Below are 11,951 nucleotides of genomic sequence, written 5' to 3'. Positions count from 1 at the left end.
ATAAGCTCCCATTAACAGGTCATCTCAGTGCATCGGAGTCCAAAAACTGTGGTCCCAAAATTTCAAAATTTCAAAAAAAAAACCAAAAAATTCAGCCATACTGGTAGACCCAAGCACCACAGACCGCACATCCATTAATTGATCGGCAGAGGCACCACCTCGCTAGACCATCTTACATGTTCCGTTACTGGAGCCATGATGTGGCAATAAAACAATCATGAAGATCAGCAAAAACAATCATAATATTGTTGTACACATGTTCTAGAGAAATTATTGAAGCAGACCACTTCATGCTACAGGTAAATATCCGAGGGAGAAACAACAATAATTAGATATATATTTAGAAATCGTAGAACAGTATATTTTGGCAGTCCCGACAGGCAACTTCCAATAAAAAATGGGAAATGATAGCATGAATGGCTCAGGATAAATTAAAAGCCTGCACGGAAGACCCAAAACTATATCAATTTTTCGGCATCCAAAATTTGTTGTGGCCCGATCTGAATCCAGTTTGATAGCTAGCAACAAGTCAACCGAGCAACTGAGGGTTCCCTCTTCTCCCTGCATCAATTCATCAGGTTGTTCTCCCTTGCTCTTCCATTGCTCCTCAGACCTTTCTCTTCTTCAAGGCTTTCCGTTTCTCCTCTCTGTTAGTGATTCATATGTAAGATTTTAAAAAGAAAATATCCCATCCAGGACAGAGAGAGAATATGCTCTTGGATTCATAATTAAAAACTCTAATCTAAAAGGGAACTGTATGGAAAAGATATTTAATAACCATGAATGACAGGGAAGATAGGATGATGCAGATCACAGAAGCCTTACCTAGCTTGGGAAATTTCCTCTCTAGAAGGAAATTTCCGTTTTTTCCTCAGCTTGGCTTTGGATGTAGGTGATACCTTTCCTTCATTTGGGGTTCCCCTTTTAGACCACTCTTTTTCTTTCCTTTACCCTTTTTCAAAATTTTTAGCTTTTCAGGTTTTCATTTGGGACATCAGTTGTACATCCGTATTGTCATCAGTAACTGCTGCCTCTTCTGTTTTTTCTGATGTCTTAGGAGCTTCTGAAGCTGCTGGTTTGGAATTGCTTAGCTTCTTCAGCTGTAGGAAGTAATTATAACAAAATTGCGAAAGTTAGACCACACATCAATATATACTTGGAGCAATATTACCAATTGTTCTACACAGAGAAAAAGAGAGATGCAAGCCTTGCAGATAAATTGAGTACAATTCGGTCAAATGTGCACTTCTGTCTACACATAACTATAGTTGATGAACAGGATATACTAGTCTGGGGAATAGAACAACGAAGTATGTTGTTTTGGACATATGGAAAGGTATCTAAAATTTGGAGTCTGGTGCTTCGTGTTGATGCATTAAAAGACTTCATCATGTTTCTTCTCATTTTGATCGATATTTTGTAGTTGAAGTGCTATATTACTTTATAAAATACATCATGATGGAAGAAGTTGTCAAGTTCTAATGTAAAATACAGTTTAACTAGGAAGCTTAATATTGATGACCAACTAACTTTAATGGAAGATTAATTGACATAAGGCATCAGCACAAGTCATGGAAAAAATGAGAAGATAAATGGAGATATTCCCAAAGGGATTGGGGGAAAGAAAAAGGCATGACAATGTGTTGTGTGATAGAACACAGCTTGGAAGTTAAGAGAGTTGTACGATGGAAAGAGTATCAATATGCAAAGGGCAAATGCAGTAAGGAACAGGATACTCAGGTGGGAAAAATTCGGATTAAATAACAAGGAAATAAAGAAAGTCTAAATGTGTTCCCTTCTTTTGGGTTAAAGCAAGAATGCCTAAATGTTAAAGTAGAAAGAAAAAGAAAGTTCATATATATTTGGAATGACGCATCAGAATGAGGACTGAAATTTTTGGCTTGAATTTTTTTCTCCCTTTTGTGTGTGAATTACTGTTTTTTTTTACTTCTTTGTGCAGTGGCGGTGAAGCCATTATGGTAAGATTACTTAATGGAGGTGGAAACTGCAAAGCATGCAGGAGAGATGCTCATATCATACCCTTTAGCCAAAGGAGCTGCAATAGATACTCAAGCACTGAAGAGCTGTTTAGCCAAATGGAGACAGAAGCTTGAGCATCAAAGCATTGGCTAGCTAAGTAGCTGGAAAGCTTGAGAAAGGAAATCCGCCACCGCTAGAACTTCCAAGCTCTTGTCACGTGTTCCTTCAGAATCTAATATGAAATGCTCAATGCATGGCAAGAAGAGGCAGAAATGTATAGGCAGCAAATATGGCGGAAAGGCAAGAGTGAACTCTTTCAGTTATTTGGCAAGAGTTTCCTAGGATAACCATTTTGTATAAGCCTTGTGGATTAAAAGATAAGGGATAAACATATCAGGCTTACAATTGAAGAAACCCTAGAAGTAATCTAGATCATTTAATTTAAAATGCATGATTTCAACTACTACATCTAGTACAAAACAACTTTTACTAACAGCCTGAGACTAGTATATATAGCTCCAACTAACTTAAAATTTAAACTGATTTAAAGAAAGCCCATGATAGCAACAAAACCCCTAAAATTTGCTAGGACCAGAAAGGGATGATTGCCTAGCTATCAGGCGTTTCTAGGCCATCAAGACAATTCAATGCAGTAAAACAAATTATAAATCATAAACCACCAAGAGTTTTTTTTCATATTAATTACAGTTTCATCACTCCTTCCACCAATCACACACCTTTTGTCAGCTCAAGCCTTTCCAACTTGTTCCCTGCAGATTTCCGTCCAAGATGTCCTATGTCAACTCTTCCCATTCAGCTGTACTACACAAATTTAGGGCATCTCTAACCAAGGCCTTCGAGATATTAGTTCAAGACGTTTGAAAAACCCAACAGGTTCCATCACCTCTCTAATGTAATTATTCAAACCATATCCTTGTAAACCGTAACACGTATCCTATGAAGTGATTTCATCTTCATATGTATTACCTTAAATATATGCATCATTCGTATCAATGGAAATTTTAACAACAATAATAATATCAACCTTGTTCTTGTTTTGGATCTTCCAAACTCCTACGGCTTGCTGATCTCATGTAAGACTTCAAAATTTCATCAGCACTGCTCTATCCTTGCAGTCTTTGGTGTAACTGATCCCAGATAATAAATAAAATTTTATGGCAGATTTTCAGACATCATTATGCTTTGTGGTTTTCTATGTACTTCAGATTTCAGTTTCATTTGTTATTTATAACCTTCCTTGATCTTCCTTCCATCATATTAATTTTACCAATCACATGTTTATTTTCCCCACAGACAGCATATTCACAAATACATGAACCATGCAGCCCCTTCTCCATAATTCATTTATGACAGGTCTGAAGAGACAAGCGATTAAAATAGCGTATGGTGCAACTTTAATCACATCCAATCTTGGTGTATATCTGTGCAATAACATAAGGAAAATTGCACCTCCTTTATGTTGTGCTTTATATTTTAACTACTATACACTACCCATGTGTCTCAAAGTCGCCATATTTAACCAATGCTGATACAACATCAATGTATCTTCAAGGGATAGGTACACAGACAACTTATTCATTATAAAGGTATGCTATGCAATTTCTTAGTGGTATACATTAAGAAAATAGTTTGACATTAACTCGTGTTAAGATGTTCTATGTCAATAATAAAGAATATTATTGCAGATAAAGAAATGCAGGTAAAGCACAGCTCAAGTTCATAGCCAAAGAGTCAACTTTGTGTGTATCGCTACATGAAATAACACAAGTTACTATTTTTGAATATAAATCACCAAAAAATTGAGTTGAACCCTTTTGTTTGATATATTTTAGAAAATCATTTACCTTGGCCACAAAAAAGCCTTCCATGTTGTTTACATGGGGATAAAACCGCCTTGTTTTTTCTAAAGAAGGATGAAACCGCTGATCCCTAAAGCGAATGAATCTGGACAACAGAGAAACTTGCCATAAAGTTCAAGCTATTATAAGAGTGTAAAAAATGTAAAAAAATTAATTGTAACATACCCTGGGCGACCAAAGTCCAATCCACATGGCACAAGCTTTACATCTCTCTTTTGAGTGCATAGTCTATAACTGCTTCATTCTGCAAGACATAAAGAAATGCCTTAAAACAATAGCATGTTAATCTTGAATTTTAATTAACTTAGGAGGCATTCACGTTTTATACAAACCTCAGGAATCATCACAGAACAAGTTGAGTAAACTATGTACCCCCCTGATTTTGAATTAGCATCCACTAAATCAATTGCTGCTAAAATCAGTTGCTGCAAGAACATTAATACACATTCAGGAAATCAATATATAATTGCCCATCTGAATCTGATTATTCAATGAACATAAATCAGGAGAATGCACATACAAAAATAGACAATTGGATATCAAGTAAATGGATTTGATTGGCAAGGTGGTAATAGGTCCCAAATTAAACCCTCGTGTGCTAAATGGAATCAAGAGATAGTGTTCTCAAATATACACAGCTGATACCTTTCTCAGAGAAGTGAGTAGCTGGAGAAAAATAATATCATTGTCCACAACAAAAGGGGCTAATCTTAATCTAACAAGAGAGACCGTTTGTCAGCAGGGTGTGCATCTTATATTTTTTATTTCAGCAGGCACGTTAGAGATGATAAAGAATATGTTATTTGGTTAGACAAATCAATTGTTCTTCTAACTAATTGAGATAACACTAAAATATCTAGAATAGGAAGAATTTCGGTCACTTATGCAAATGTTAGCATATATTATTGTATCTTTTACAACTCTTGTAACTCTCTCTCTCTCTCTCTCTCTCTCTCTGCGCGCGCGCGCGCAACGCGGGTGGGTGGATTTGGGGGTGGGGGGGTAGCAGTTTGCAAGAGAAAACAGAATACAATGTGCATGACACAAGCATGATTTTTAATATTGTGAACCTAAAGCACTAATAGGCTCGCTAGAATCTAGACTTCCTAAATGTAGAAGACATTTAAACAAATGAGACTTGAAGAGCACCCTAAACTCAACCGAAAAACCCATGACAGGCCTTTTTAAGGGACATCAACCGCTGAGAATAAATAAAAAAAGGTGTTAATTAAGCCTCATTCCCAAAAATGGAGAAGTCGTGATCTGATCATTTCAACAATGTCAAAGAAACATCACCTGCTAAAGAAAAAGCCAACTTACCTTTTGCAGGAAAGCACAATTTTGTACATCTTCAATGGACTTGGATGTTTTAATAGATTGTTGCTCTGGGCAGATAGTCTTCAAAGAACAAAAAGGTCAAGCCACTCATTAGTTGAACAGTTCGTACAAGAAATAAGAACTACATGCTGTAAGAGAAGGTGACAAGCTAAACTCACTCCAATGCCGGTGCAGGGGGCATCCAGTAATACTCTATCAACAGAATTTAACCCAAGAACCTTCGATAGCTGAACTCAAAAGATACCACATCATCAATAACTTCAATTTTCTAATTACCTACTGCTCTAATCTCTTGCATTCAGCAAAAACAATCCTCAGTAATTATTTCAATATTTTATTCTACTGGACAAGCAAGTGTACACAAAAATCACGCAGGCTGATGAAGTATGCTGACACAATAATCAAATTCATCAAATTCATTGATGAAGGAAAACAACACACGAGATATGTATAAAAATGAGGAGATGTTTCCTTAAAAAAACTACTAGACATCTGAAAACAAGAATATGGTCTGCACAACATGAGATATAACAAAATCTCAATTGAGAACAAGGTCGCCGGTACCCGTCCTGAACCACTTGAATCGAGGCATACCGAGACGTACCGGCGCCGATCGGAACAATACAGCATTTAGATCGAGAAACCAGCGAGGGAGGAGGAGAGAGAAGAAAAGAGAGAGAGGAAGGGCGGAAGAGAGAGGGAAGGACAGAGCCGTACCGGTGCCGGAACAGGGGCTTCAGCCCTTTTAGATGATTTATTTAAAAAATTTCAAAAGAATAAAAATAAAGGAGCCAACACCCCTGTTTCATTTCAAAATCGGGGTTCCTCCCGCATGCCAACATCGTGGAGGAGAGAAGGCTTCGAAAGCCCTCAACCCCACCCCCTCCGCCTCTCTCGCTCTCCGCCACTCTCTCCTCCTCCTCCCTTCCTCCCTCCCTCTCTCTTTTCCATTCTTTCCTTCTCCCTTTCCCTTCCTCCCTCCCTCCCTCTCTTCCTCTCTCTTCTTCTCCCTCTCCCTCTCCCATGTCAGTTCATGCCAGAACAGCTCGGCACAGTACCATACCATACCACTGCCCTACTGGCACGAGTGCCAGTTCCAATACTACAGACCTTGATTGAAAATATTTTAAAAATATCCAAGACTAAAAATTTCAATTCATTTTGACGTCAAGAGAACAAGCACAAAACATAAAAGCCACAAAACAAAGACGACAATCAGCTATTCACGATAAGAAATAACAGCATACAGCTGATATTCAGTACCATATAGAAGATAATATACTAACCATCCCTTCCCATCATAGTTGCACACTACAGTGTTTGTCACACCCATACGATGTATATTTGCTAGCAGTGACTTAAGCCTTGGTTCCTGTACTCATTTGCATAAATGTATTCCTGGGAGATTAAGGAGATTTTCAAAAAATAAAATAAAATAAAATAAAACTAGAGAAATACAGAATTGTAATATATGATGACAGGATATAGTCAAGATTAACAGCTTAGAAATGAAAAGGCCAAATCAGCTTAGAAAAACATTGATTTGATAACATGCTTATCTAATCAATCATTTAGAATGTACAGCTTTAAGTATTCAACTGATTGATTATATGCAAAGAATAGAAAGGCAGATCATTACTAGTACTAGATGCATCACAGATAGGAAAGATGGAGAAAAGGTGCACATAACTAAGGAAGGCGTGTATGAGATCCTCGAAAGTTGTAATTGACAAATTACAAAGCCATTTTCAAATTATCAAGATTTGCAACTGATCCACTCATGCATTTCTTCAAATAGAGAATTTTGTTTGGGAAATGTTGGCCGCCACGCATTTTTGCCTTTCGTAAAAAGGTAACTCAGATTAGGAGATACATATACTTCTATACTGTTAATACTAAATTGTTTTAATACTAGTACAGGAACGTATATAGTGTGCATAGCTACAACTAGGGATGGCAATTTCTGACCGGGGGCCCACCAGCCCATCTGAACCCATCCAAAATAATGTAAACAAGATAGGAGAATCTATTTGAAGAAACATATTAGCTAGGCATGCAAACACTTAGGTAGGATGCATTGCATTTACCAGAATTCTTCATAAGAGCTGCAATGTACGTCGTCTTACCTCCTGGAGCAGCCCTGGAGGAGCATATAATAATATATAAGCAGATAAGTGTGGAACAAAATAAATTTCAAACTAAAAATTTTCAAAAAAGGTAATAAGCAACCGGTCTGGATGATAAACACTAAACGACTTGCATTATCAAACTCTAGGTTTATAAATACTTAAACTATCCAATTATCAAGTCATTCTCATTGTAACAACTGCATGATCAAGACTACTTTAGGGCTCTTGAAGATGCCTACCAAGTGCCATCAGTAACCGAAGCTGTAACCAGATACTATTGCAGGCACAAACCATTCAGAATATCACCAAATAGGGTGTGTCTCAAAGGTTCCTTTTCTTTTTAAATCAATGTTTCGGGGTCATTTTCTTTGGTTTGTAGCAACTGACTAGTTGGGGAGGCTACAGTGGATAACTCCACAGGTTTAGAAGCTTTCGGTTAGAAGTATTTTTTGTTCCTTGCAAACGCCTTTTGTCATATAATTTAAGATTATTCTTTGCCTATAAAGGTGCGTTAGAGCTTGAAGAGTGGAAGCAATAAGCTTACAAATAGATTTGCAGTTTAACTTCAAGACCTGGCAGAGATCTCAGCTTGTGTTGGGTCCAACTAGATTTAAATACACCACAACTATTCAAGCTTAGATCGAGATTGGGGTCCAGATAAGGAAATGATGGACCTCTGTTGCCTTGTCCATTCTAACAACTTCTCTTATAGTCAGAACACAAGAAAATTGTTGTTTTTATAGCAGAGCAATTGGAACTTTGACAACACAGTGAAGCCTAATTCATCCAATGCCTGACTGATTTTCTTAGTATATTTTCAATTATGATAAAATCTACAGTGGCCATGCTTTAAGTTATTCTGTAATTAGAGTAGTAGTCTGTGATGAATAGCAGTTAACTGAATGAACTTATTGATATAAGAATGAACAACTTTCTTCAAGCATATGACCAGAATATCTACGCCATATCAACAATTCGTTCCTTTTCTTGAGGAGCAAGCGCCATGACAGGTAAAAAAGAATTTGCAGCTTGTCTCTGCACAAAATAAACATTAATCATCTCTCTTAAGAAAATCCAGAAATGTCGATGGACAATACAATAAGATCGTTGGAGTTGAAACATTAGATACCATGTAGTGCCGGCCAGATATTCAGGAGTTGCACCAGTAGGCACTTGTGACTCATATACCACAAGCCCAACCTGTCATTTTATACCATGAATAGCTTTAACTCCAAGTAACTGATTATATGTCTGAATTAAACCAACCGGACATCCATCGGTACCTTTGACCACTTCCCTATTGGATCTAGATTGACCCCTCTATTATTAGAACACCAGCAAGATCCCGCCTACGAGTCTATACCAGGAAAAAAATATGGAGTGATTAAGCATATACAGCTAAATAAGCAATTTACACAAAACTAAAAAACAGTGTTAAACTTACTTTGAAATCACTAGGTGAAAGTTAGCTATTTTAAGAAAACATAAATGGGTATGATGGCATACCAATTATCATGTCACATTAAATGAAAGAAAAATAACAACAGGTACCTTTAAAGTGTTTGTACGCAAGCATTCAGGTCGATTCTTTTCAAAAGCCTCCAACAGTTCAATGAGCTCAACAGCCGAGAACATCTAGACATAGAGAAAGACAAAGCGTAAAACATGGAAAAGGGAGGAAATCCCGAATTAATATAAACCAACAAAGACAAATGAAGAGCTTCATACCTCATAAAACCATCGGCAAGAAACTCATTGTAGCCATAATAAGACATTATGTCCGCCTTGAGCTGGCCAATGTATTCTTCCGACAGGTCCCCTCCTGCCTCAGAGTCTTGAAGTTCGTGAGAACACGAACAACTGGACAGACAACAATCCCAGAAGATTTTAATCAACCAACCCAAAAAAAATATTACATAATCACAAGAAGAATTTTTTAAAAGGCACGGAGCATCGGAGATCAATCCTACGCACTCTCTTTTATCCTCCGCTGAAGAGTCGGAAGATTCGGCGGTTGACGAGCTTCTTCTCCGAGCTCCTGTAATATAAAATTTTTAAGAAACGTGAGCTATAAATCCAAAATAATGCTGAAAATGAGCAAAAGAAGCAGCATATTCACAAAACCTCTGTCATCGGCAATCTGAACTCATCCGACTCTTCTTTATATTGAGCCTCAATTCCTCTTCTGCCTCCGCCTCTGCCCTCGCCTTGCCTCATCAATCGCTCTTGACTTCGCCTCTAAATCAGACTCGTCCGACTCCGACCTCGCCTCCTCTCCTTCCTCTATAATAACCCGACAAAAAATAATCACAACAAATCCCACTCCGAACCCAAAACCTCCAAAAGAAGGCATAAATCAGAGATAGAGATGAGACCATTGTCGCTGCCTCCTAGGAAGTCATCGGTGAAGGGTCCCCATCGGAGGAGACGTCCGATCGAGATAGCTCGTCTTCGAGGTCGGACCCTTGGCTGCCATTTTCTTCCCTCCTCGTCCTCGGGGCCGGAATCGCCGTCGAGGGGTTCGACGTCATGGACAGGTTGGAAGAGAGGAGGTCTCTCTCCTCCTCGTCCTTCTCCTGCGGCTTCTTGTTCTTCTTCGAATTTGGCTTCGGGGGTTTCGCAGCCACCTGCTGCTTCCGAGAAGCCCATCGGCGTTCAGCGGGAATGAGGAGAGGGCGGCAAAGAGAGGAACAGTCGAAAAGTTTCGGGGAAGAAAAGAATAAACCCTAGGGTTACGACCTATAGCGGAAAACCATAAAAAGGGATGGGACGAGGGAGGGGTAAAAAAAAGGGGTCCACGAGAACATTGCACGTGCCGTGCACGTGATTTATTCAAAAGAGCGGGAGACTGCGGCCGCAGTCCGGCCGTTCGCCGCGACGTTACATGTAATAAATATAGCTGCCTTGCGACATATTATCGTTATAATACGAGTGAGAGATGGGATAATTTAATTATGTGCTTCGTATTCCTAAAATTGGTCATTTTTTGGTTTTTTGCGCTTAAAGCCCTTCTAATTTTCCACCGTGCTTAAATTAAAAGAAAACAATGACAAACGCAGAGTAGGGAGAGATGTGGATGGTATTTACGTTTAAAACACTTCTAATTTCCACCGTGTTTTAATTAAGAGAGAACAATAACAAACACAGGGTAGGGAGAGATGTGGATCAGTCCGGCCTCCACTCTAAAACCAATCTACCTACATACATACATACATAAATGGAAGCATGAAGATGAGTAATTGTGCTTATCCTCTTTTAACAATAAACTCTAAGTATACACAGAATGGTGAGAAAAAAAGGGGAACAAAAAAAGAAACTGATGAAATCACGCCGGGGAATTTTAGGTCAAAATGGATTAATTATGCAGTTCAAACGAGAAGGTAATTTCGCTGATTCACTTGCAATTCCTGGTAGCCATAGATTGCTGATATTGAGAAATGCACTCCAGTTATATGCCACCAGATAACTTAGCCCATAACTTTCTCTTTGTGCCGTTTACGTGTTATCACGATCTTCCAGGACTGCCAGGATGCAGAAAAGTTATAAGTTCAGACATACTCGTTGCTCTCATAAGTTCAGACAATGCACATGCCAATTAAGTAGCGATTCAAAGATGGTTATCATGATTTCCTATTTTGATCCTTAGTCCTATTCACTTCCTCGATCCTACAATGATAATCAAGAATTGGCACAACATATGAGACGACGATAAACGTTGCTTGAAATGCAGCTATTTTCAAGAGAATTCAGCTATTTTAATATCCATCCACCACCATATCAACAGCACGGCATGGAGCAGCAAGTTTTTTTACTTTCTTTAAAAAAATAAATTAAAAAAAGAAGAAGAAGAAGAAGAAGAAAAGTTTCTTAAAGGCTTGGAAACGTTGAAAGATGCACGTTATCAAAAGACCACTTTGCGGCCTCTATTTTGAGAAGAGGTATCGACAGATCTTTATACGGCTTAAATTAACCTCATGGAAAACTCACTCTGGTTTAATTTAGAGGATGTCACACAACTCCCAATATTTTCACTTTGGAAAGATTAAGTGGCTGAGATTTTTTTCACGAAAAGAGAATATAAGGGACTTTACGGGACAATGAAACCCCCATTCTCTAAGGAATGAACCATCAACTCACATAGCGGGCGTTTGTTGGCAATAAATGTAAAATATGCGCTCGGAAATAGACAAAAGGAGAAGCATCGTACAATTTATACCTTATGAAGAGAGATTGTTTGCCCTCACAGCATCCTTCACAAGTAGCTTGGACTCCGAATTTATCAAAAACTAATGTTGTTTAGATCAAATCATATTTACTCGGCACCATCAAACGACAACTCATTTTCCTATTAAACGTGCAGAAAGAGCGGCCCAGCACCAAGTGTTAATAAATTTTTTAATATACAAAATAGAATACACTGAACAAGCGTACCTCGAACGATGAACAATGAGATTAGATTTTATCCGTCCATCCAGAAAAATAATCCACATAAAGGACAAAGCTAGCAAGAGGCAATCACGCAATGGACCCCGTGAATTACATATGCTACAAGAGCAACATGCAGCCAAAACATCGCAACTTGCAACCATCCGAAAACATGGCAAGTTTCGCCGAACAATGTCCA

General features: G+C 38.3%; 1 protein-coding gene and 1 long non-coding RNA gene across 2 annotated transcripts; both read right to left on the bottom strand.

Moving 5' to 3' along the window:
- Nucleotides 1-218: 218 nt before the first annotated feature.
- LOC120105607 (25S rRNA (cytosine-C(5))-methyltransferase nop2-like) lies at nucleotides 219-8,968 on the bottom strand. The gene is given in 15 exon segments (XM_039118207.1): nucleotides 219-647; nucleotides 826-1,100; nucleotides 3,846-3,945; nucleotides 4,026-4,077; nucleotides 4,080-4,104; nucleotides 4,193-4,285; nucleotides 5,181-5,258; nucleotides 5,357-5,425; nucleotides 6,481-6,570; nucleotides 7,260-7,338; nucleotides 8,289-8,360; nucleotides 8,448-8,527; nucleotides 8,611-8,651; nucleotides 8,654-8,684; nucleotides 8,879-8,968. Coding segments are annotated over 14 exon segments (1,020 nt in total). The 5' UTR covers nucleotides 8,963-8,968; the 3' UTR covers nucleotides 219-647; nucleotides 826-974.
- A 117-nt stretch (nucleotides 8,969-9,085) lies between these two features.
- On the bottom strand, nucleotides 9,086-9,367 carry LOC120105608. Its single transcript, XR_005507953.1, has 2 exons — nucleotides 9,302-9,367; nucleotides 9,086-9,187 (listed from the first exon to the last, which is right to left on the bottom strand). It is a non-coding gene; the product is annotated as an uncharacterized LOC120105608 (long non-coding RNA).
- Between the last annotated feature and the right edge of the window lie 2,584 nt (nucleotides 9,368-11,951).

The sequence above is a fragment of the Phoenix dactylifera genome, unplaced genomic scaffold (assembly GCF_009389715.1).
Source record: "Phoenix dactylifera cultivar Barhee BC4 unplaced genomic scaffold, palm_55x_up_171113_PBpolish2nd_filt_p 000320F, whole genome shotgun sequence".
Taxonomy (NCBI): Eukaryota; Viridiplantae; Streptophyta; class Magnoliopsida; order Arecales; family Arecaceae; genus Phoenix; species Phoenix dactylifera.
The sequence above is the reverse complement of the archived record's forward strand: the minus strand, read 5'-3'. Positions and strand labels throughout refer to the sequence as shown.